Source organism: Hyperolius riggenbachi, chromosome 2, assembly GCF_040937935.1.
Source record: "Hyperolius riggenbachi isolate aHypRig1 chromosome 2, aHypRig1.pri, whole genome shotgun sequence".
NCBI classification, from domain to species: Eukaryota; Metazoa; Chordata; class Amphibia; order Anura; family Hyperoliidae; genus Hyperolius; species Hyperolius riggenbachi.
Window position 1 is genome coordinate 197,251,416 of NC_090647.1, and position 26,207 is coordinate 197,277,622.

The 26,207-nt window shown below is 46.5% G+C and overlaps 1 protein-coding gene across 1 annotated transcript in view; it reads right to left on the minus strand.

The window, feature by feature from the left end:
• Window positions 1-15,246, minus strand: part of STK24 (serine/threonine kinase 24) — a 103,266-nt gene extending 88,020 nt beyond the window's left edge. Inside the window, exon 1 of the mRNA XM_068267957.1 lies at window positions 14,894-15,246. Within this exon, the coding sequence (XP_068124058.1) occupies window positions 14,894-14,935 (42 nt within the window). The 5' untranslated portion in view covers window positions 14,936-15,246. The remainder of the gene's footprint in view (window positions 1-14,893) is intronic.
• Between the last annotated feature and the right edge of the window lie 10,961 nt (window positions 15,247-26,207).

Here is a 26,207-nt window from a genome sequence, read left to right on the forward strand (position 1 = left end):
AGCATTTTGCGGTTTTGGGAAGCGTTTTTTGGTGTAGTAGATTTCAGATATTGTTATAGTAAAGCTGTTACTGAACAGCTTCTGTAACAAAACCGCCTGCAAAACCGCTCTGAACTGCCGTTTTTCAGAGCGGTTTGCGGTTTTGCTATACTTTACATTGGAGGCAGAAACGCAGCCGCAATCCAAAATCTGCAGCAGCCCGGGTGTATGCGTTTCTGCAAAACGCCTCCCGCTCTGGTGTGCACCAGCCCATTGAAATACATTACCCAAGCATTTCCACATCCGCAAGCGGATCGAAAAACGCTGCCGAACCGCTCTGGTGTGCACTAGGCCTAAGTTTCCTATCACAACCAACAAGAAAATCCAAATTTTGGTTTGATGAAAATCCAGTCGGACGACTATTTTTATAATCGTTCCTAATCTATTGTGCCCATCAACGGAGATTATTTACAACCAATCAGAATTTCTGATCGCTCGAACAATTTTTCACTAGAAATTGGACCATTAGCGGCCACCTTTAGAAATAGGAGAGGGGAAGATTAGTGTTGGGCAGAGGTAAAGCTTAGTGTTGGTCAGAGGAGACGTGAGGTTAGTATTAGGTGTAGGAGAGGGGAGGTTAGCTTTAGGTATTGGAGGGGGACAGGTTAGTGTCAGGCATCGGAAAGGGGAGGTTAGTTTTAGGAATAGGTGAGGGGAAGATTAGCGTTGGGCAGAGGAGACTTGAGGTTAGTATTAGATATAGGAGAGGGTAGGTTAGTGTTGAGCATAGTAGAGGGGGAAGTTAGTGTCAGGCATCGGAGATGGGGGAGGTTAGTGTCAGGCAAGAGAGGGGGAGGTTAGCTTTAGGCATTGGAGGGGGGCAGGTTAGTGTCAGGCATCGGAGATGGGGGAGGTTAGTTTCATGCAAGAGAGGGGGAGGTTAGCTTTAGGAATCATAAAGGGGAGCTTAGTTTTAGGAATAGGAGAGGGGAGGTCAGTTTTAGTCATTGGAGACGCTGTGCAGCTTAATGATGAAGGGCAGCACAAAATGTCATTACACCACTTCAGGTCTTTAAAGTGGATCCGAGATGAAAAACGAACTATAACAAGTAACTTGTCTATATCTATATATCTTATATAAAGTTTAGATAGTTTACACAGCAAATCTAGCTGCAAACAGCTTCAACAGAATATGATCATTTCTTCCTGTGATACAATGACAGCGGCCATGTTCTGTTTGTAAACATTACACACGGGCAAGCTGATCTGTATCTCCAGCCCTCAGCCTTTGAAAACCTAATTCCCTCTCCTCCCTCTGCCTCTGATATCTCTGGCTAGTAACACCTCCCCCTCCTCCTGCTCAGACTGAGCTCCCATAAGCCCTTGCTACTGTCTGAAAATGCCAAGGCACTCTGAAAAGCTGTGGGCGAGGCTTGTTTAGTTTATAGGGAATTAGAGTATTAAAACAAAAACAAAAAAAGTATTTGGCTTGAGGAATTCCCTATACACTATATGCAATGAGTAAAAGTTTATCTCGGAACCACTTTAAACAAGCTCAAGCGACACCTGTACAATATAGTCTATTCATGAACAGTCACCTCATTAGCATGTTTACGCACTTTTTTTTAAAGAAATAATATTTTTTGTCATTTTTTTCATAACCACAATAAAAACGGAGTGACCGTAGTAACATTCTATACAGTCTGAACATACTGCAGCGTTGACATTTAGTGAAATACATAACTACTGCAGCAGAATGAAGTTAACACTTATCAATGACCAACTGTCTTTGGTCTGTCTGCGCCCCCCCTCCCAGAGAACCCCCACCATGTCACAACAAAAGTAAAAAAAAAAATCAATCACTTCATTTCAACTAACAGAATATGGTCCAACAGCCCAAAAACTTTCTTTAGTCATAATAAACACACTTTCTCTAGATCAGCTCCCAATACACAGCTAACACCCAGTTATTTTGTCAATCAAGGACTATTTTGGTTTAATTTAAGCACAATCATTTTGCGTCAAGATTGCAAGGCAATAAGCTTGTTTGTGGATAGCAGACTGTCTGCCTACGTTTCTGGTAATAATGGAATGCTAATCTGGAATACTTTCTGTTGCTTCCTGTGCACTAGTGTACCATAATGCTGGATTTCTGAGCAGTGCCATACTATATGGATTAAGTCATAGGAGCACCGGCCACAGCAACCTGTCGCTGTAGAGTCTATTTTATGCTGGTGAGATGGAGAGTGGTATCTAATACTGTATGTAGGAATTTTAGGGTCTTTTTACACTTATGTGTACACAATGTGTAAGTATGCGTTAGTATGTGGTTTTTTTTCATAGCAGTGAATTGTGAAAAAGCTTTAAGTTAAAAAGCATATAGTGAGAACTGAGCCATAGGAAAACATGGACATTTCTTTGAAAATTGTATTTTCAGTTATAACACAGCATGTGATTAAATGTAAAAGGGTCCTTATAGGGGAACTTCAGCCTAAACAAACATACTGTCATTAAGCTCCCAGTTGCTACACACTTTCGGTCCAACGGACACAGCATGGATGATCTTCGTCTCACTGCCCTGAAGGGTGGCTTCAAAACGTCAAATGATCGATTAATAGCAGAAACAAAATTTATAAATTGGTTCAAAGCTGTGCAGAAGGGTTTGAATAAGGACAACAACTTTCTATATTGGTATGAGACTGATGATATTTGAACTTTCTCAGCCATTATAGCTGAACTTGTGAACTAAGAATTTACGATACCTCTGTGTCAGTCCAACTCCCAGTTCTGTGAGCAGGTGTTAAACAAGGATCCTTATCTTAGCTAATAACCTCTAACCCCAGGTCGATGGTCTGTGTGAATTAAGGCATCTTAATGACATGTATTTATGCTTGAAAAAATATCTGTTTTCCCTTTTGATGTTGGATGTATATAAGCTGTCTGTACCACCAGTTTGCAAACTAACAGGATATAAGCCAGACGAAGACTGCAAGGCCGAAAGCTTGCTTATTTTTATTCATTTTTAGTTAGCCAATAACGGAAAATTGAATACTTACCTTCCGTAATTTTCCTTTCCTGGATCAAACGATGGCGGCATACCTATGGGTATTGGCTCCGCCCCCCAATCCCGATAGGACAGATCATCTATAAGTTTTTAGCGCCCGCCCCCTCCAGCCATTCTGGTCTAAATCAGTCCTCGAATGGACAAGTGGGAGGGATTCGTATGCCGCCATCGTTTGATCCAGGAAAGGAAAATTACGGAAGGTAAGTATTCAATTTTCTGTTTTCCTGGACCAAACATGGCGGCATACCTATGGGATATAACAAACCACACTTGAGGGAGGGAATGCTGCAAAATATACGTATTTATTTATACAGACAACACAGCTTTGCCAAACTCGACAGAAGACAAAGAGGCGGGATCAACATGATAGTGCCTCAAAAACGTATTCACAGAAGACCAACTGGCTGCTTTACAAATAGATTCTACTGACACTTTTGAGAAGCATGCCCAAGAAGCAGCCAAGCCCCTGGTAGAATGCGCATAAATCTCTTTTGGGGCAGGCAGCCCCTTAACAGTATAACATTTCTGAATAATTCTAACTAGCCATGAAGCCACAGTTCGGGTAGTTACAGGAAGGCCCTTTCTTGGACCTCTGAAGTTGACAAATAAGCGATCTGAGTTTCTAAATGAAGCTGTAGTCTCTAGATAAGACTTAATAGATAGGCCAACGTCCAAAGGATGACATTCCCCCTCTGAGGTGAATGTGGGCAAGGAAAGCTCTTGGTTAATGTGGAAACCAGACGCTACTTTTCGTACAAACTGTAATACTGGCCTAACTACTACCCTATCCGGGAAGAATTCCAGAAGGTTATCCGAGCAACCTAAAGCCTGGAGGTCTGACACTCTCTTCCCAGAGGCTATAGCTGTTAGGAATACTGTTCTTAAGGTCAAATCTTCCAGAGAGATGGACTGTAGCGGAAAGAAAGGTGGAGAAGAGAGGACTTCCAACACCATAGGCAGATCCCACTTTGGGAAAAATGGCTTTCTTGGAGGGCGTATCTTAAAGACTGCCTGCACAAACTGTACAATCAAGGGATTGAAAGCCCATTTCTGATTTGTCAAGGCCGAAAGAGCTGATATCTGAACCTTGGTAGCTGCCACACTAAGACCCTTTTCTACTCCTAACTGAAGAAAGTCCAGGATGTTCTGAACTTCAGGTAACATACTATCGAATCCGTTTTCCAATGAGAAGAAAATGAATCTTTCCCAAATGCGATAGTAAGTTGCGTTAGTGGAAGGCTTTCTTGCTCTTAGAAGTGTCTCTACCACCTGACTGGAACATCCCAAGTTTGCATATTTTTGCCTTTCAATTTCCAGGCCGCTAAACACAGGCCTTTGACTCCTGGATGAAGAAGGTTCCCCTGAAGTAGAAGGTCGTTAGTCGCTGGTAACTTCATTGGTTCCTCTATGCTTAAGGACATTGCCAGAGGAAACCATGGCCTTCGCGGCCAAAAGGGCAGGATAGCAATGATCGTGCATGATTCCCCGCACAGTCTTTGCAGAAATCTGGGAATCAGTGGAACTGGGGGAAAGGCATATCCTAGCAGGAAGTCCCACTTCTGAACTAGACAATCCACTCCCGCTGAGGTGGGATGATGGTAAAGTGAAAATAACTTCCGAGCCTTGTTGTTCTGCGGGGAAGCCCATAGATCCACCTGCGGCTGACCCCACATGACGACTATCTTCCTGAAGATCTTTTCGTTCAAGGACCACTCGTGGGGACTTGCGAACTTCCTGCTCAACTGGTCCGCTAACACATTCATTTCCCCTGGAAGGTATGATGCCGTGAGGTCTGACAGATTTCTCATAGCCCAATTCATTATCAGGATAGATACTTGGAGCAATGACTGACTCCTCGTCCCTCCTTGCCTCCTGATATAAGCTACTGCCGTGATGTTGTCTATCCTCAACAAGACCGATTTCCCATAAATGAGATGACGAAAAGCCTTCAGGGCCAAAAAGGCTGCCCTCAACTCCAGGAGATTCGAAGGTACACCCTTTCGTACAGTTCTCCACTTTTCCTGCACTCGGATCCCATTGCAGTGGGCACCCCAACCCTTCAAACTGGCGTCCGAGGTGATGACAACTGGAATCTCTGTCTGAATCTGACAAAAGTTTCTCAAGTTCCGTTCCGTGGACCACCACAGAAGTGAGTCCCTCACAAGCAATGGGAGATGGAACTTTTGAAGCAAGTTCCTCTTGTTCCAACGATGCAGAAAGAATATCTGAAACTCCCTGAGCGCCCAATGGGCCCATTTCACCATTGGGATACAAGATGAAAAAGTCCCCCGCAGGCTCAAACACTCTCTGGCAGACAGGGACTGACAACTCAAGGCCCCTTGAACCTTCCTCTGAAGAGCTGTAATCTTCTGCTCGGGGAAGCACACTTGATTCTGGACTGTGCGAAACCTCGCCCCCAGGAAAACCAAGTCCTGAGACGGCACCAGCTGGCTCTTCTTGAAGTTGACTAGCCATCCTGGGTGTTGCAGAAGCTGAAGCAGCCTGAACTGGTGTTGGATCAACTGCTTCTGATCCTGGTGAAGTAGCAGAATATCGTCCAGGTAGTGGAATATCCTCAGACCCTGGAGCATGAGATATGCGATGACTGGTAGAAGCACCTTGGTAAATGTCCGTGGAGCGGTCGACAGACCAAATGGCAGGCACTGAAATTGATAACCTCTCCCTTCTACCGAGAATCTGAGGAATTTCTGAAAACTGGGTTTTATGGGAATATGCAGGTAAGCATCTGCCAAGTCCACTGTTGTCATCCAATCTCCAACACTTATCATTGGGATGATGGATTGCAGAGACTCCATCTTGAAGTGATTCAACTTTATGTGTCTGTTCAAGTATTTCAGGTCGAGAACTGGTCTCCAACCCCCTGATGCCTTTTCCACCAAGAACAGAGGAGAAAAGATTCCTGCACGGCATTCTCTTTCTGAAAGTGGAATGATCGCCCCTTGATCCAGTAAAGACTGTACGTACTCTGTGAGGGCAAGGTTTCTTTCCCTGTGTTGCGGCACTCTTGTTGGCATAAACTTGAAGCGTGGGGGTCTCCTTTTGAATTTCCAAGAATGACCCATCTTCAGGGTATTCAACACCCATGAATCTTCCACTATTCCCACCCAAGACTCCCAAAAGAGGCTCAGCCTGGCCCCCACTTGGCAATCTTGAGTGGTCGTCCCATCAAAAGCGCTTCTGATTTTGCTGCGCATCAGATGAGATCTTGGACTTCATCCCCTTTCCGAAGGTAGATTGAGTCCCTTTCCAGCTTCTGTCAAACTGTCTGCCTGGCCTGTAGGATCTTGACTGTTGAAATCTACTGCTAAAACCTCTCCTAGAGGTTTGTTGCCTGGAGGATCTCTGCTTCCTGTCTTGCGGAATTAATCCCGACTTTCCTCCTGTCACTTTCGAGATGGCATTGTCCATTTCGGGGCCGAACCTTTATCTGCCCCTGAGTTCAAAGCTGTCTCTATGTTGTCCACCCAGACACGAGACGCTTTAGCTAATGAGGTTAGGGCAACACCGGTTTACAAGCAGCTCCCGCATTCAGAAAGGCTCTCTTAATATCAGTATCAATCTTCCTTTCAGACGGGTCCTTAAAGGCAATGGCATTCTCCATGGGCAGAGTCACGTGCTTAGTTAGTCTCATCACTGAAGCGTCCACCGCTGGTGCAGAGTCCAACAGCTTGCAATCCTCTTGCCTCAGTGGATAAAGTTTTGATAATCTGTTGTTCATGGAGGGCTTCTGCTCCACCTTACTCCATTCCTTAAGAATTACCTTCTTTATGACTTTCATGAATGGGAAAACCTGCGGTTGTTGATCTAGGTGCGGGTAATATTTGTCTGGCTCTGGGACTGAACCTCCCCCATCCTGCCACTCTATTGCCGACCTGATAGCCGTCAGGAAAGCAGGTACTAGAGCAAAACTAAAACCTGCTGCTGATACTTCCCCTTGCGCGAGGGCATCCTCCCCTGGCGCTTGCGGCATTGCCGCCGCCATAGGTTGTGGAGGAGTCATATTCTGAAAAGTCTCTTTCACAGCTTGCTGGATAAAGGCTAACACTTGCTGGTTATCCGTGTCTCTCTCTCTACCCAGTTCCGCAAAACAGACCTCGCAAACTCTTTTGCCTGGCAACGCCGGCTGAGTGCAAGACCAACACAAGTTCTGAACTGGCCTCTGAAAAGGTTCCAAAGGCTCAGATTCAGGGGAAATGTCCCAGTCTCTTCTGGCCCTCCTAGGGGACCTATCTCTTCCTCGATATTGTCTACGAGGGGAATAGCGCTCCGAAGACCGTCTTCTTCTCCTGTCACGGGAACATCTATGAGAGGACCTGGACCGGTGCCTTCTCCTAGAGGAGTCCCTGTAGCGTCTCCTACTTCGGGACCTGGATCTATAATCCCTTGAAGACCTCCTCTTGTCCCGAGAGCGATGACTTCTACTTCGTTCCCTTGATCGAGGACGGGACTTCTGTCTCCCAGTCGAGGAAAGACGTTCCTTAGGGACCGCCTGACCACTTCCTCCTTCCCCTGGACTGTGGAGACATAATATAATGTTCCACTGTCATATCCACCATATAATTTATAAATGGGGAACACTAGCACTCTTTTAAACTCCCACAGGGCCTGTGCAAAGGATACTTTTAACAACAGACACCAGGTGCATATGATCAGAGAAAGGCTGCATTTAGCCGCCTGTTACCTGACAGGGACCACCTCCTCCGCATGCTCAATATCCTCCATTCTCTATTTAAGAGAAAGATAGATAGAGCCATTAATACAAACAGAGCAACCGAGCTTCAGCCAAAAAGTCAAACCTTGCAGAGCAAGGAACATTACATACCTGCATCCAGCAGACCAGGACAGGGCACAGTAAAGAACAGCTTTCCGAGTAATTTCTGGGCCGACAGCGTGGTACCAGCGCGGAAAAACACGCTACCCACCGCTATCACGCCGGTAACAGCGTGCATCATCTCTCTGCTCTTCCTGGAGGCCTGAAAAACACTTCCCCTGGCCAATCAGCGCTTGCCAGCGCGAAATCTCGCCTCTCGCGAGACTTCCAGCACTGCAATGCGCAGGACATGATGCGGAGAGGTCCGGCGGCGCCATCTTGCATAAGGGCAGCCACCACGCAGCCTGAAGGCTGCCATGCACCCTGGAGTCGCCGTTCGCCCTGTTTAAGGGCTAGAGACGCTCCAGCCAAGCGGGAGAGGCTGAACCCGCACAGGTAACCCACACAAACGGGGAAAGAGGGAAACAAAAGGACCTAAAATAAAAAAGAAACCAAACAAAAATTAGCACTACTATATAGACGAAACTGTCCATTCGAGGACAGAAAAAAGAATGGCTGGAGGGGGCGGGCGCTAAAAACTTATAGATGATCTGTCCTATCGGGATTGGGGGGCGGAGCCAATACCCATAGGTATGCCGCCGTGTTTGGTCCAGGAAAAATGGTATCATCCTGGTTTAAAACTTCTTGCTTTTACTGATGGCTAACACGGTACAATACCCTACTGCTACTACTAAGTTACATTAGTAATGTTAATTAAAATAGGTAGGTAATATAATCTCTTACCCACCCTGTTTTAAAAGAGCAGGCAAATGTATGTGATTTCATGGGGGCAGCCATCTTTTTGGTTGAAAGGAGGTGACAGGGAGCATGAGACACAGTTCCAACTGTCCTGTGTCCTGATCACCCCTCCCAGCTGCGCGCAATAGGCTTAAAATCTCAAATTCTACATTAAAAAAATAAATAAATTTAAAAGTGCGCCAAAACAGCAGAAGGACAAAAACATCAGAAATCCCATAATGCTTTGCCCAGCATCAGGGGAAAAATGCCCAGGCAGTTTTCTTCTGTGCAGCTAAAAATGAGGCTTGGGTGAGAAAAACAAAGATCTGATGCTGTGAAACTGTTAAAGAAACACCGAGACGTTTCAGTGCTGCTGAGTAGATTTTTAGTCTGGAGGTTCAGTTTAAAGAGAAAAAAAAACCGCATACCAACGCATTAAGTGTAAAATGGCTCTTACCCAACTATCTAAACCTAAAGTCACGTTTTCTTTCTAGAATTGGGCATTAAAAAAAAAAATAATAATAATAATAATAATAATAATCAACCAATGGCTTGTGGAACTTCACTGGTTCCTTTCGCAACGGACAATACAGTCACATCTCAACTCGATGCAGTTATATTTCTATGGTATGTTGGCATCGGTATATCAGCGGTGTGGCATGTTCCAATTGAAAAACTTGCAGCATTACATAGTTACATAGTTACATAGTTATTTTGGTTGAAAAAAGACATACGTCCATCGAGTTGCATTGCAAGTGTGTTTACCGGACAACACGTACAGTGCAGAAGCACACTTTTAATATATTGTACCCCTCACTGTATGCTTCGCACGGCTACCTCGCCATGTGACTCTTTACCACATTTACAATTGCAACGTGCATAGTATGAAAGGACCCTTAATGGAGACGAGTTAATCTAAAAGTTTTAGACATACCTGGGGTTTGCTCCAGCTCCCTCCGCATGGATCGCTCCCACGCCATCTTCTGTCGCCGCCTCCTCCTCCCGGTAGAAGCCCCGTAAGTTTAGTCAGTAGGGGCGCACTGCCCATGTGCGGCCCGGATGGGAGCGTTCTGCACCTGCACAGTACTACTGCGTAGGCGCAGAATGCTCCCAGCTGCTGGAGCAAGTTGGGAGGAAGCGCGCAGCCGCACTGTGCATGTGCCTACTGGCCAAACTTACGGGGTTGATACCGGGATCAGAAGGTGGAGGAAGACGGCGTAGGAGCGATCCATGCAGAAGGGGCTGCAGGAAGCCCCAGGTATGTATAAAACTTTTAGATTAACTCGTCTACACTTTAGGTAAAAATTAGCTACCAAATCTGACTGGATCTGTGCAATGTTCTGGTTCAGACCCGTAATTCCAGGAATTGAAGCTAATCCCAGACTTAAAAGACATCCAAGGTGACATGCGACATAATGAGATAGACATGTTTATGTACAGTGCCAACTGCACAAATAACTCTGCATTCCTTTTTTTCTTTATTTGCCTGAAAGTGTTAAACATCAGGTATTGGGTCAGGACTGGGTTAAACCATAGCGTAACCCTCACTGATGAGAATTTATAGCCATAAAATATTTTCCTGGCACTAAATGGCTTTTACGAGCAGTAAGAATTTGCGATAATTCAGGTTGGAGTGAGCTTGAGATGTCTCCCAGTGCATCACTGCTGACTATATGCAAATTAACCATTGTTGGACTATTGCATGTTGGATTATTATGGCTCTGTACAAATTAACAAGCTGACACATCATTGCATTCCAGCGGTTCTGGAGGTGTGTTTAGCTTCTAAGGGTAACAATGGTTCCTTTGCATATATTCAGCAGTGATGCACTGGGAGACATCTCAAGCTCACTCCAACCTGAATTATCACAAATTCTTTCTGTTTTAAGAAAGCAAACTTTTGTTTTTCTTAGCATTTTAGTAAGTGGGCTCTTAGGACCTTTGTAGCCCCTCACACACTCCAATGAGTTCTGGTTCACCTCGAGCTTGCTGGTTAGTCTGTACCTCTCGTTACAAGCCCTACTCCATAGAGCCAAATTAATCCATGCCATGCACTGACGAGGATCAAACAAACAATCTGAAACAGTCTGTATGCATGTTGGATTATTATGGCTCTGTACAAATTAACAAGATGAGCCTGCTGGTTAGTCTGTACCTTTTAAGAGCAGGGAAGAGATAAAAAAAAAAGGTCAATAGTTCATAAAAGCTCTGGCATACTTCAATGTATGTGTCATTGAGCCTAGACAATGAAACAGTAATTACTCAAAAAGTAGATTTAAATTTAAAATAAAACGGTGGGATGTCTTAAACCACTTGCCGACCAGGGGTGATTTGCCTGATCTGTGCTGCGTGGGCTCTCCAGCCCGCAGCACAGATCAGTATTATGCCAGGGCGATCAGACTTCCCCCCCTTTTTCCCCCACTAGGGGGATGTCCTGCCGGGGGGGTCTGATCGCCGCCGGCCATCTGCGTTTTGCGGGGGGGGGGCTCCTCAAAGCCCCCCTCCACAGCCATTTCCGCCCTCTGCCTCTTTACCTCCCTCCCTCTCTCCGTAATGCGCAGGACGGAATTCCGTCCTGCGCATTGAAGGATAGGCTTCCGCCTATCAGATGCCGGCGATCGGCGATCTGCCCTATGGCGCTGCTGCGCAGCAGCGCCGTAAGATGTAAACAGCGGGGATTTCTTCCCCGCGTGTTTACATTTTGCCGGCGAGCCGTGATCGGCGGCTCTCCGGCTGTTCACGGAGACACCCTCCGTGAACTGACATGGAAAGGCCGCTCGATCGAGCGGCCGTTTCCATGGTAACCCGCAGACGACCAGTTTACGCCAATCGGCGTTAGCTGGTCGTCAAGAGGTTAAAAAGTCATTTTCAGGAGAATAGACACAATTGTTTATCTCATAAGTTTATTTTCACCTCAGATCTCCTTTAAAGAGAATCTGTATTGTTAAAATCGCACAAAAGTAAACATACCAGTGCGTTAGGGGACCTCCTATTACCCTCTGACACAATTTCACCGCTCCTCGCCGCATTAAAAGTGGTTAAAAACAGTTTTAAAAAGTTTGTTTATAAACAAACAAAATGGCCACCAAAACAGGAAGTAGGTTGATGTACAGTATGTCCACACATAGAAAATACATCCATACACAAGCAGGCTGTATACAGCCTTCCTTTTGAATCTCAAGAGATCATTTGTGTGTTTCTTTCCCCCTGTTCTCATGCACTGAAGTTTTAGGCTGCTTGTTTCTTCCTGCAAACAGCTTTGCCCTTGTCTGTAATTCTTCAGTATATGAAAGCCCAGCCAGCTCAGAGGACGATTTATCCAGCTTGTAAAAGATAAGAGAGAAGAGAGAAGCTGCTCTAATCCTAAATAAGGCAGTGTGCATAGAGGGGCCTGGAAGGGGGAGTTCGTGGATAGCAGAACCACAACATTGAAGAACTTGGCAGCCTTTCAGACACAGGCCGACAAGTCTGACAGGGGAAAGATACATTGATTTATTACAGAGACAGTGATAGTATAAAGTGCTGCAGTTAGCCAGAACACATTAGAATAGCTTTTTGAACTTGTAGGATGATAAAAAAACAGGATGCAATTTTTGTTACGGAGTCTCTTTAAGGCTTGGTTCACACATAAATCTTTACATTTCCGGTTCAGTCCTGTCAGTTTTGAACCAGTTTTCTATCAGTTTTACTTGTCTGGATTGGAACTGTACACCTGTTATTCACAGTATTAACACAGCCATAGAAACACATACAAAACCAACAGGACTGGACTGTAAATGTACAGATTTATTTGTGAACACATCCATAGAATTATATAATAACACTTGTAATAACTACCAAGTTTTTGTTACCACCATCAACTTCTGAATAGTGACCTGTCTTTACTTATTTAAGAACACCTGAAAATGTATGTATGTATGTATGTATGTATGTATGTATGTATGTATGTATGTATGTATGTATGTATGTATGTATGTATGTATGTATGTATGTATGTATGTATGTATGTATGTGCCACCCAACGGCTTCATACCCAATTCAACAATGTGACTGTTCTGGGCACAAGCATCATGCTTCTCATACTAATCGCTAAGGAGATGGAATGAGGGACGATGTTGTGGTGTGCAACAAAGTGGCTTTCAGCAGGGATTGGGGGGTAGAAGAACAATGTGCCAGGTCATCACAGACATGTAAAGATCTGGTGTGCGGGATCTTTAAACATTGGGGGAGGCTGTGATGTACACACATTATATTCTCGTCTGAGGTGGCCCTGGCCAGCCAGCTCTGCGGACCTCATCTATCACATGTACAAAGCTTTGGTCTGAGACAAGGAGAATGATACAGTCACTTCTTTAAAGAACAATAGATTCTGCCTGAGAGAACTTGCTTATCTATCTTAGCATAGCAAAAAAAGTACAGAAAAACTTCTGGCAGGTCAATTAAACAGTTGCTTTGGAGGGGCAGAAAAACGCATATCTGAAGTGATATTTCAATATGGATTGTAAGAGAAGTTAATGGCAATAACTTGGGTAGATAATTCTATTTGATACTTTGTGCATTTATTTTGTAAGATCACCTCTCTGTCTCTACTAGAAATGTTATGCAGCCTCACAATTTGAGAATAGCTGCCCTACTCAGTCCTTCCAGAAGTAATATACCTGCGTGTTTTTGTGACTGATTCATAACTTTAATCAGTTCCATAAGCTGCAATCATGTGGCCAGCCAGCACCTGCTAATGCCTGACCCGAGCTGCAAACCTGTCCGGCAAGCTGCTTGTGGTTAGGTTACTCAGAGCGGGTGACTTCCTCCTGTGCTCGGCAGCAGAACACACAGGAAGGCGCTCCTCCCTCCCTTCTCCTCCAGAGACAGGGCGATACAGCCGGGCGGCCAGCGGCGTACTTACTGCTGTGCGGACACTGGCAGCACACATTGCGTAACCTCCAGATGTCTAGCAGGAGGAGAACTGCGCTGCTTCCTCTCCCCACACAGAGAGCCTGGGAAAGTAACTGCAGCACACCCTGTGTCAGAGGCCACAGCACACCCCTTGTCACCGGACGCAGCGCAAACCCGTCGCCAGACGCAGCGCAAACCCCTGTCACCGGACGCAGCGCAAACCCCTGTCACCGGACGCAGCGCAAACCCCTGTCACCGGACGCAGCGCAAACCCCTGTCACCGGACGCAGCGCAAACCCCTGTCACCGGACGCAGCGCGGCAACCCCTGTCACTGGAGCGCGGCAACCCCGTTCGTTGGACGCAGCGCGGCAACCCCGTTCGTTGGACGCAGCGCGGCAACCCCGTTCGTTGGACGCAGCGCGGCAACCCCGTTCGTTGGACGCAGCGCGGCAACCCCGTTCGTTGGACGCAGCGCGGCAACCCCGTTCGTTGGACGCAGCGCGGCAACCCCGTTCGTTGGACGCAGCGCGGCAACCCCGTTCGTTGGACGCAGCGCGGCAACCCCGTTCGTTGGACGCAGCGCGGCAACCCCGTTCGTTGGACGCAGCGCGGCAACCCCGTTCGTTGGACGCAGCGCGGCAACCCTGGTCGCCGGCCCCAGCGCAACCCTGGTTGCCGGCCCCAGCTGCGGCCAGTGACAGCAGCGCACTCTTAGTCACTGTCTGCAGGGCGCCACTTGTCGCTGGCTGCAGGGCGCCACTTGTCGCTGGCTGCAGGGCGCCACTTGTCGCTGGCTGCAGGGCGCCACTTGTCGCTGGCTGCAGGGCGCCACTTGTCGCTGGCTGCAGCACACTTAGTCTCACTGGTCGCTGCAGCAAGTGACAGCAGCACACCCATTTTCAAGGGTCACAGCGTACAAATTGTTGCTGGCCGCAGTAAACTGTTCCAGTGTGTGGCTGCTGTCACTGACAGGAGCCACACACACTGGAACAAAGTTTCTGGTAGGCGTGTACCATGAACTTGCCAGCTACGTACCATTGCATAATGTCCTGATGGGTAAGCTAGCCCGTCTCTTATCACTGGGCTGCTGGCGTCTTATCATGGCACGATGCCTGTATGCCTCCTATGAACTAATCATAATCCCGCATAAAAGCTGCGGATTAACCGCGGGCTCTGTGCTATTAAAGTGGGCGAGACATGAGTCTGTGTGAGAGTTCCACTGCAATCACATCGTTCCATGAATAGACAGAGAACAGGCAGGTCAGCGGCAGGGTGTGCACAGTGTGACCTCAGAGAAGTCCAGCAGCCTCGCACAGCAGCAACACTCTTCTCTGCTAGAAGTTATGAGGAGATCCCGCCCCTCGTGCGCCCCCTCCCTCCGGGCTTACCTGCACCCCAGGCAGGCCGATCTGCACCGGGGAGTGGCTCATACTGCTGCCCCCTGGATCTTCAGCTCAGCCCCAGCCCCGGCCCCGAGATCCACAGCAAGCCGAGGATAGCTCCCCACAGCCGGCCTTCCCTTGCTGTCAGTGTCTGCCAGTCCGGGCCCAGTAGGCGGAGAGATTGCGGGGGACAGATGCACAAACACTGGCAGAGTTTGGCAGCAGGAAGAGATTTGCTTTCTTCTTCTCAGTGTGATGATGATTTCCGGCTGCTACAAAGTGTCAGTGCGAAGCTCCAGCTGCAACGCGCTCTGCCTCTCTGGGCTGTTTCCTCGTTAGCAGCAGACAACTAGACCAGGAAACAAGAAATAAAAAAAACAATAATAACCACCCACCTACCCTCCTCCTTCAGAGCCTCTTCCCTCTCCCAGCTCCTCCTGCTCACTCACTGTATGACCTAACGCTGGCTGATCATGTCATTGCAGTGACAGCATTGCCCAGCACTCTGACCCCATCAGTCGCTCTGTCTGTGGCAGAAACACACATATATATATAAATATATGTTTACTCATGGCAGTGTCAGATCCTAAGGATTGGGTGAATCAAGGGCACATCTATCTACCTGGAACCTCCCGAGTGGACCTCCTGCATCCACTGACAACATTCAGACCTCTTCACATCTAAAATCAAAATAGTTGACTCGAGAGATTTTGTGGGCGATTTTTTTTTCTCCTCCTGGCGCTCGGGTGGGCGCTGCGTTTTTTTTAAAGCGCTTTTCTAAATGCTTTTGCAGAGCGTTCGCGTTTTTTTCACTCCCTGACGCAAGTCAGGAATTGAACTCTTTGATCCGGAAAAGAATAAATACAATGTATTTATTCTTAAAAACGCGAACGCAATCGATGCACAAAGCGATTTTGTGAGGTTTTTCCTATACCTCCCTTTGAGGCAAAACGCCTAAAAAATGGTACAGGCACCACTTTGCTGAGCAGATCGGAAACGACCCTCTCAGATGTGAACTCTCTCATAGGAAGAAGGGGGTAAAGAGGCGCCCAATGGAGTATAAAAGAGTTAACACTAAAAACTAAAAGGTTGAGGTGGCTTACCTCAGACAATCACTCACTTTTGAGCAGAAATGTTTATTAATAAGCACAGGCAACGTGTATCGTGGGATCTAGCCCATTTTGTCAGGCCAAATAAAGTGTCACTGCAGTCTAATAGCCGCATTCGGGGTGCCTCTAGAGGCAGCGCTGGCCCCACTGCTCTTAAATAATCTTATGGCAGATTTCTGCTCAAAGTGAGTTGTTGTCTATGAGGTAAGCCACCTCAACCTTTTAGTTTTTAGTGTTTCTAACTCTTTTATACTCCATTGGGCTCTATTCTCAAAGACCAAACTTTTCCGCAAAATTTTACCGCTATATTTCCGCCAGCGGTAAACTCCGCATTTTTTCCACATTCACTAATATTTTCCGCATGCGGGGGAAAAGATGCGGAAACAGCCATTATTCATGCGGGAATCATGCGGTAAAAAGGTCGCATGAAAAAGTGTTAAAAAAAAAAATATTTAAGTCCACCAAGCATAGCCCTTAAAGAGAATCTGTATTGTTAAAATCGCACAAAAGTAAACATACCAGTGCGTTAGGGGACATCTCCTATTACCCTCTGACACAATTTCGCCGCTCCTCGCCGCATTAAAAGTGGTTAAAAACAGTTTTAAAAAGTTTGTTTATAAACAAACAAAATGGCCACCAAAACAGGAAGTAGGTTGATGTACAGTATGTCCACACATACAAAATACATTCATACACAAGCAGGCTGTATACAGCCTTCCTTTTGAATCTCAAGAGATTATTTGTGTGTTTCTTTCCCCCTGTTCTCATGCACTGAAGTTTCAGGCTGCTTGTTTCTTCCTACAAACAGCTTTGCCCTTGTCTGTAATTCTTCAGTATGTGAAAGCCCAGCCAGCTCAGAGGACGATTTATCCAGCTTGTAAAAGATAAGAGAGAAGCTGCTCTAATCCTAAATAACACACAGGCAGTGTGCATACAGGGGCCTGGAAGGGGGAGTTCATAGCAGAACCACAACACTGAAGAACTTGGCAGCCTTCCAGACACAGGCTGACAAGTCTGACAAGAGAGAGACAAGTTGATTTATTACAGAGATGGTGATAGTAGAACGTGCTGCAGTAAGCCAGAACACATTAGAATAGCTTTTTGAACTTGTAGGATGATAAAAAAACAGGATGCAATTTTTGTTACGGAGTGTCTTTAAGCCTCCACACTTCATTAAAGTCAATGGGATGCGGAATATATCACCTACTATTTGTAGGTGATAAAAAATCGGTAATTAACGACAAAATGATGCGCCTGAACATTTTTGAGAATTGATCTTTTATTGCGGAAAATATTGACTTTTATGAATCCCGCACTTTTACCACACTTTTTCCGCATGCAGAAAAAACATGCGGAATATTTTGAGAATTTCAATGTGGCGGTGTTTTGGTCGGTAACTTCCCGCATGCACTTTACCGCATGCGGGAAGTCTTTGAGAATAGAGCCCATTGGGCGCCTCTTTACTCCCTTCTGTGCCATACTCCCCTCCACGTTCCAGTGAGGGGAGTTGCACCAAACTTGAGGTGGAATCCACACCACATCATAGTTTTAGAGTGAATGAGGTTCTTTACCAAGAGATCGACCGCCTCCAGGATCACTGGCTTACCTGAATGGAGTCCGGTATAAGACACTCCACCTGCTTGAAGTGGTCGGTTGCCCCGTGTGCAACCCACCTTTGTGAGTATTCCCTTTTCAAACACTTTATTTATCCATCTACCTGTGATATACTGCACAATTTGGGCTCACGTTGTCTTTGTGTTTTTTCCCAGTACCCTATATCTCTCATAGTGAATCATTGCACAAGCGTTTTGAGGGCGATTTTGAAAATTGCCTGCACTTGAAAAAAGGGCAAAAACGCCCTTAGTGTGAACAAGCCCTCAGTGCCAGAGCTGTAGAGAGCTAAGTAACCACCAGGCCTCTATTTAAATATGGGATTTAGCAGTCCTAGCATTTTTTTTATAGTGTTTGGAAAATTAGAGTTATTATGTGATACTGTAAATATAACCGTACACACACATACACTTTATTATAACACTGTTTTGTTGTTTATCAGATGTGTCAGTGACATGGTGGGCGGCTCCCAGTGGACAATTTTCTTTGCTTTTTGCTGTAACAATTTTCTTTGCCTTTTGCTGTAACGCAGTGCATTGGTATGACAAACGTTGTTAAACTACACTGCACAGGCTGCACTGTGAATGCCGTATAGACCACCCATTGCAGTGCGGAAAGCCACTCTATAATGCAGCCATTACACTGCACCACAATGTACCACCATGAGCGTAGTCTTAGGCTTAGTTGGGGTAGATTAGTGTTCGGAGTAGGTAAGAGGGGTTAGGCCTCTTCTCTACCTGAACGCATCTTAAAATAGAAGTGCCGGCTCAGTACACGTTCTCATGCGATTGTCATTCTATTCACTACAATGAATGGAAATAGCAATGCGTTTGCATATTTTACGCAGTACAGTCTATGCACTTCTGATGTCCCCGCGGATTGCGTCACATTTCAGTTCTGAAAACGAGGAGAAAAATGCATTATGTGGGTAAGGGGTCTTAGGCTTAGATAGCAGTAGGTTAGTGTTAGGAGTAAATGGAGGGAGAATTATGGTGAGGAAGGTTTGGTAAAATGATAATAAAATATCGGTATAGTTACAGATATTCTATTGTCGGAATTATCCAGTACCCAACAGTAGAGTATCGGCAGTATTGCCTGAACCACATAGATCAGCACACTACATTAAATGCAAATCTTCTTGCTCTTTAATTGAAACAGATATCCAAACAGTGTAAAACAAGTTGACAAGTATCAGTCACTGGCAATAGATAGGCGTTAGAAACCATGCCCGTTTTTAGGGGCTTGCCGCCGCCCGGGGCGCTGTTGGGAGGGGGGGCACTATAATGGAGGGGGGAGCCGGAGCCGCAGGGAGGGCAGCCCGACCTCTCCCTCCCTCTCCTCTCCCGGACGCCCTCCGTGCTCCCCCCTCAGATGCAGAGCGAGCAGCCGGGAAGCGCTGTTTACAACTCGCCTCCCTGGCTCCAAGCGCTGCTCTCTCACCGCTGGTCTGTCTCCTCTCTCTGCATAGATGCGGATACACACGCTGCTTCCTGCTAAACAGGAAGCAGCGTGGCAGCGTGTGTATCCGCATCTATGCAGAGAGAGGAGACAGACCAGCGGCGAGAGAGCAGCGCTTGGAGACAGGGAGGTGAGTTGTAAACGGAGCTTCCCGGCTGCTTGCTCTGCATCTGAGGGGGGAGCACGGAGGGCGCCCGGGAGAGGAGAAGGAGGGAGAGGTCGGGCTGCCCTCCCTGCGGCTCCGGCTCCCCCCTCCATTATGGGGGACAGCTACCTATCTAACCTATCCTGGGGGCACCTACCTAATCTAACCTACGGTGGGGGGCACCTACCTAATCTAACATACACTGGAGGGCAGCTACCTAATCTAACCTGCACTGGGGGGCACCTACCTATCTAACCTACACTGGGGGGCACCTACCTAATCTAACCTATACTGGGGGGCACCTACCTAATCTAACCTATACTGGGGGGCACCTACCTAATCTAACCTATACTGGGGGGCACCTACCTAATCTAACCTATACTGGGGGGCACCTACCTAATCTAACCTACACTGGGGGGCACCTACCTAATCTAACCTACACTGGGGGGCACCTACCTAATCTAACCTACACTGGGGGGCACCTACCTAATCTAACCTACACTGGGGGGCACCTACCTAAACTAACCTACACTGGGGGGCACCTACCTAATCTAACCTACACTGGGGGGCAGCTACCTAATCTAACCTACACTGGGGGCAGCTACCTAATCTAACCTACACTGGGGGGCAGCTACCTATCTAACCTATACTGGGGGGCAGCTACCTATCTAACCTATACTGGGGGGCAGCTACCTAATCTAACCTACGCTGGGGGCCAGCTACCTATCTAACCCATACTGGGGGGCACCTACCTAATATAACCTACACTGGGGGGCAGCTACCTATCTAACCTACATTGGGGGGCAGCTACCTATCTAACCTACATTGGGGGGCAGCTACCTATCTAACCTACACTGGGGGGCAGCTACCTAATCTGACCTATACTGGGGGGCAGCTACCTAATCTAACCTATACTGGGGGCACTTATCTAACCTGTATTGGGGGCACCTACCTAGCTAGCCTATACAGGTGGCCACTATACTGGCTACCTATATTGCAGGCACCTACCTAAATAATCTATACTGGGGGCACCTACCTATCTAACCTATGCTGAGGGCAACTATTCTGGCTACCTATATTAGAGGCACCCACCTAGCTAACCTGTACTGGGGCACCTACCTATCTAACTTATACCGGGGGCGCCTGCCTATCTAACCTATACTGGGGGCAACTATACTGGCTACCTATACTGGAGGCACCTACCTGGCTAACCTATAGCGGGGGCAACTATACTGGCTCACCTATGCCTGGCTACCTATACTGGGGGGACCTATACTAAGTGCAACTAGACCTGGCTAACCTATACTGCGGGCACTCATACCTGGCTCGGGGGGGAGGGGGGGCGCAATGTTCACACCCTTGCCCTGGGTGCATTTTAGCCTAGAAACTGCACTGTTAGAAACTCCCAAAAACCATCAACAATCTGCTGGTAGCATTGTCCATAAAGTTGTGGGAAGGTCAGAGTCCAAAGTCCACAGCAATGTCGATTAGATCATGGCGACAGACACTGGCCTAGGGCTGTTTCGGTCAACCTGCCCATTCTCAAACCTATAAATGTGCACTCCAAAGTTGGGTGAAAAAGCACCCAAATGATAAGACTTTCTGCCACAAGCAATAATGCAGAGTCTCAGTTATACTGTAGCTGAACTCCATGCACCCAAACTACACCCCACCTCACTTGTCTATACTATAGCTTAGCATCCAGTGCTGCACCAAGTATCAGTAGCCAGGCCTCCGGTGCCCAAACTGCGCAGCACTCTGCTCAGCGCCAAAGCCAATAACAGTCATAGCCAATAACAGTAACAACCACATGTGCCCAAACTACCCCACTCCACACTAATCTGTGCTATAGCTGAGTGCACAGTACTGAATATGAAAACCGTAGCGGAACCTGCAGTGCCCAACTCTTCCACATGGCACTCTGGTCAGCACTGCAGCAATAACAGTAGCCATAGCCGAGTGCCATCAGCAGTAGCTGAACCCTTGGGTACCCAAACTACCTTCTACAGCTCTCAGCTATACTATAGCCCACACTGAAGATGATATCTGTAGCCATTGCTGAGTGCTGGAAACTGAAGTGCAGCAACAATGCCCAAGTTAACTGAGTGCCGGTGCCCAATATATATGCTTCGTTTGGTGAGAGAGCTGTGAAAAGAATGGTGCAGTTTTGTGAGAGTTTCTGCTCCGAGATACAGAGGTTGTTTGGTGAAACACCCTCCCTCCTTCTACCAAACTAGTGGAACTCTTGTTTTTCCCTTGTCTGATTAATACCCTTTACATCCTTGTCTGTTCTGACTACATCTGCTATCCTGATCCCATTAATGACGTCGGTACTGAACTTTGGAGTGCACATTAAATAACTATGCCTTGTCTACTGCTGTCACAAGTTGGGCCTGTATATTGACTTTACCCTGATTAGTGGCGTGCCTACCACAAGGGTGCAGTGCTCACAGCACCGGGTGTAGCCATGGCTAGGGGTGCCACTGTGGTGCTCAGCCACTGTGTACTTCCACCTGGGACTTTTTTTCAAAGTTCGGGCAACATTTGGAAAAATTGCAGTAGGTAGTTCATGGGACTGTACTACTTCCTGCACTAGATGGAGCACTTCTCCCCCTTTCTGTCCTGGGGACAATGTGTTTCCTCTCTCTCTACACACAGCCTGCAGTGAGGGAATGTGTAGAGCAGCAGGGTGAGTAGAGAGAATGACTGCTGTGCTGCAGCTGGGACATTAGAAGGCAGAGGTGGCAGGATATGTTTAGTGCTTTAGAAGTTGCCTGTCATTAGTAGCCATGTGCACTGGCTGCTGTAATACCAGAGTGCCCTGGACTATTGATTATTTATCCTGATCAGAATAATCAATCTATAATGCAGGGCAGTCTGCCAGTGATACAGGTGCTGACAGCCGACTTCTGTAGTGAGCAGAGAAGCAAGCTCCAGGCAGTTTAGATTAGCTTGATTGCAGGTAATCTTAGCTCTTTTCCCAGCTCCTCTTCCCACCCTGTTGTTTTCCCCAATTAACCTTTCCTCTTTTCAGATTTTAGTGGCTTCTTTTAACAGCATGTCCCTGCCAAACAGCGTTGGTGATGTCTGCAGTCCTGATTAGAGTCCTTCCTGCCATTTCTCCTCTCCCACCAGGCTCTCTGCCCTGTGCATCTTCCTCTTATCTTTTTTCATATGTCCCCTTTTTCTGACTGTCCTCAGAGAAGCTCACAATCTAATTGTACCATAGTCATATGCTGGATACACACGGTGCGTTCCCGCACTCGATGCGCCCGTCGATTCGCGTCAACTCGAGCATTTCCGAGCGCATTTCGATGATTGTTAGGTCCATTTACATGTAAAGTATGCCTGGAACTTATCAAGCAAGCAGATAGAAGATAAATGATTGCTTAAAGGACCACTATCACGAAAATTGTAAAATTTAAAATACATGTAAAGACATACACATAAGAAGTGTGTTTCTCCCTGAGTAAAATGAGCAGGAAATTACTTTTTTCCTATGTTGCTGTCACTTACAGTAGATAGTAGATTTCTGGCAGAACCGACAGGTTTTGGGCTAGCCTATCTCCTCATGAGGGATTTTCAGGGTTTTGTTTAGTTTCAACAGAATAACGTTATGTTAAAATCAAGCACACCATTGTTTTTCTTGTGAAATCCCCAATAAGTTTGATGTGTCACATGACCCTCTTCCTATTGAAAAAACTAAAGTTGGACTCAAAATGGCCAACTTCAAAATGGCCGCCATCCATCTTCAAAAGTTTCCCCTCTCACATATACTAATGTGCCACAAACAGGAAGTTAATATCACCAACAATTTCCATATAAATGGCCCACCCTGTATTTGTTTACATACAGTGGGTTGCAAAAGTATTCGGCCCCCTTGAAGTTTTCCACATTTTGTCATATTACTGCCACAAGCATGAATCAATTTTATTGGAATTCCACATGAAAGACCAACACAAAGTGGTGTACACATGAGAAGTGGAACGAAAATCATACATGATTCCAAACATTTTTTTACAAATAAATAATTGCAAAGTGGGGTGTGCATAATTATTCGGCCCCCTTTGATCTGTGTGCAGTCAGTTGCCTATAGACATTGCCTGATGAGTGCTAATGACTAAATAGAGTGCACCTGTGTGTAATCTAATGTCAGTACAAATACAGCTGCTCTGTGATGGCCTCAGAGGTTGTCTAAGAGAATATTGGGAGCAACAACACCGTGAAGTCCAAAGAACACACAAGACAGGTCGGGGATCAAGTTATTAAGAAATTTGAAGCAGGCTTAGGCTACAAAAAGATTTCCAAAGCCTTGAACATCCCATGGAGCACTGTTTAAGCGATCATTCAGAAATGGAAGGAGTATGGCACAACTGTAAACCCACCAAGACAAGGCCATCCACCTAAACTCACAGGCCGAACAAGGAGAGCGCTGATCAGAAATGCAGTCAAGAGGCCCATGGTGACTCTGGACGAGCTGCAGAGATCTACAGCTCAGGTGGGAGATTCTGTCCATAGGACAACTATTAGTCATGCACTGTACAAAGTTGGCCTTTATGGAAGAGTGGCAAGAAGAAAGGCATTGTTAACAGAAAGCATAAGAAGTCCCGTTTGAAGTTTGCCACAAGCCATGTGGGGGACACAGCAACCATGTGGAAGAAGGTGCTCTGGTCAGATGAGACCAAAATGGAACTTTTTGGCCAAAATGCAAAACGCTATGTGTGGCAGAAAACTAACACTGCACATCACTCTGAACACACCACCCCCACTGTCAAATATGGTGGTGGCAGCATCATACTCGGGGGTGCATCTCTTCAGCAGGGACAGGGAAGCTGGTCAGAGTTGATGGGAAGATGGATGGAGCCAAATACAGGGCAAACTTGGAAGAAAACCTCTTGGAGACTGCAAAAGACTTGAGACTGGGGCGGAGGTTCACCTTCCAGCAGGACAATGACCCTAAGCATAAAGCCAGGGCAACAATGGAATGGCTTAAAACAAAACATATCTATGTGTTAGAATGGCCCAGTCAAAGTCCAGATCTAAATCCAATCGAGAATCTGTGGCAAGATCTGAAAACTGCTGTTCTCAAACGCTGTCCATCTAATCTGACTGAGCTGGAGCTGTTTTGCAAAGAAGAATTGGCACGAATTTCAGTCTCTAGATGTGCAAAGCTGGTAGAGACATACCCTAAAAGACTGGCAGCTGTAATTGCAGCAAAAGGTGGTTCTACAAAGTATTGACTCAGGGGGCTGAATAATTACGCCCACCCCACTTTGCAGTTATTTATTTGTAAAAAATTATATAAGAGAGAACAGAGGCGCCAAAAGGATAAAAGGGGTTTTAAAGGCGCTTAAAAGCCAAAACTTGGTAATTAGAGGAGGCAGTGGTGGACTTACCCCCTCCAAGCAGACACAACACGACTGTACATTCAGTCTATTTATTAACGAACTCCAGATAAAACAAAGCAACGCGTTTCACGGGTCAGCGCCCGCTTCCTCAGGCAATAGAAAAAGGAGTTACAGCTGCAAATGACAGAGATCAGAGGGTATATTGTTTCTGCTATGATACATCCTACATTTAAAGCTTCAATCATTGAGTGACAAACATGTGCAAAATAATATAGTACATTGGCAGTAAGGTCCAGTATTTTGTATTATAGAAATATTATGTTGGTGGGCTGTGTTGGTGGGGGGGGGGGGGAGTTAAAGAATTTGGTAGAGATAGAGAGAGAGGGAGGGGAGGGGGGGAGAACCACACAGGGGTGGGGGTTGGGAGAAACCTAGGGGGGGGGGGGGACCAAGGGAAGGGTGTGTGTCAGCAGGAGGGAGTGGGGGGGGGGGAAGAGGGGGGAAAAATAAAAGGAAGGGGTTTATCTATTGTGTCCATGGGATGTGCAAGTTACAGAGCAAGTAGCATCAGAGGTGACTGTAGGTCAAAGATAGTAAAAAGAGTGTGAATAGCAGCAAAACAAGCGAAACAGTGGCAGCAAAACCGACATACCCCAGTATGGGGGTAGAAGAGGCCACCATCTTGGAAGAGGCATGCCTCTTCCAAGATGGTGGCCTGATTCCTCTTTGAAAGGGTAAGTCCTTGCAGGCTCCGCCCACTGATGATGCACTTCCTATCTCTAATTGATGTCACATCCTGCACACTATTTAGCATGCTCAGACACTCTCTGCCATTGCAGAGGTGCTGAGTGTCGTTTGTTTTGCTAGATGGTAAGTCCTGGTGGGTTTATCCACTTACATCTTGTATTTGCTGCTGCCATCCATATCTTCTAACCCCATACTGGGGTATGTCGGTTTTGCTGCCACTGTTTCGCTTGTTTTGCTGCTATTCACACTCTTTTTACTATCTTTGACCTACAGTCACCTCTGATGCTACTTGCTCTGTAACTTGCACGTCCCATGGACACAATAGATAAACCCCTTCCTTTTATTTTTCCCCCCTCTTCCCCCCCCCCCCACTCCCTCCTGCTGACACACACTCTTCCCTTGGTCTCCCCCCCCCCCTAGGTTTCTCCCAACCCCCACCCCTGTGTGGTTCTCCCCCCCTCCCCTCCCTCTCTCTCTATCTCTACCAAATTCTTTAACCCCCCCACCACCACCAACACAGCCCACCAACATAATAATTCTATAATACAAAATACTGGACCTTACTGCCAATGTACTATATTATTTTGCACATGTTTGTCACTCAATGATTGAAGCTTTAAATGTAGGATGTATCATAGCAGAAACAATATACCCTCTGATCTCTGTCATTTGCAGCTGTAACTCCTTTTTCTATTGCCTGAGGAAGCGGGCGCTGACCCGTGAAACGTGTTGCTTTGTTTTATCTGGAGTTCGTTAATAAATAGACTGAATGTACAGTCGTGTTGTGTCTGCTTGGAGGAGGTAAGTCCACCACTGCCTCCTCTAATTACCAAGTTTTGGCTTTTAAGCTCCTTTAAAACCCCTTTTATCCTTTTGGCGCCTCTGTTCTCTCTTATATAATA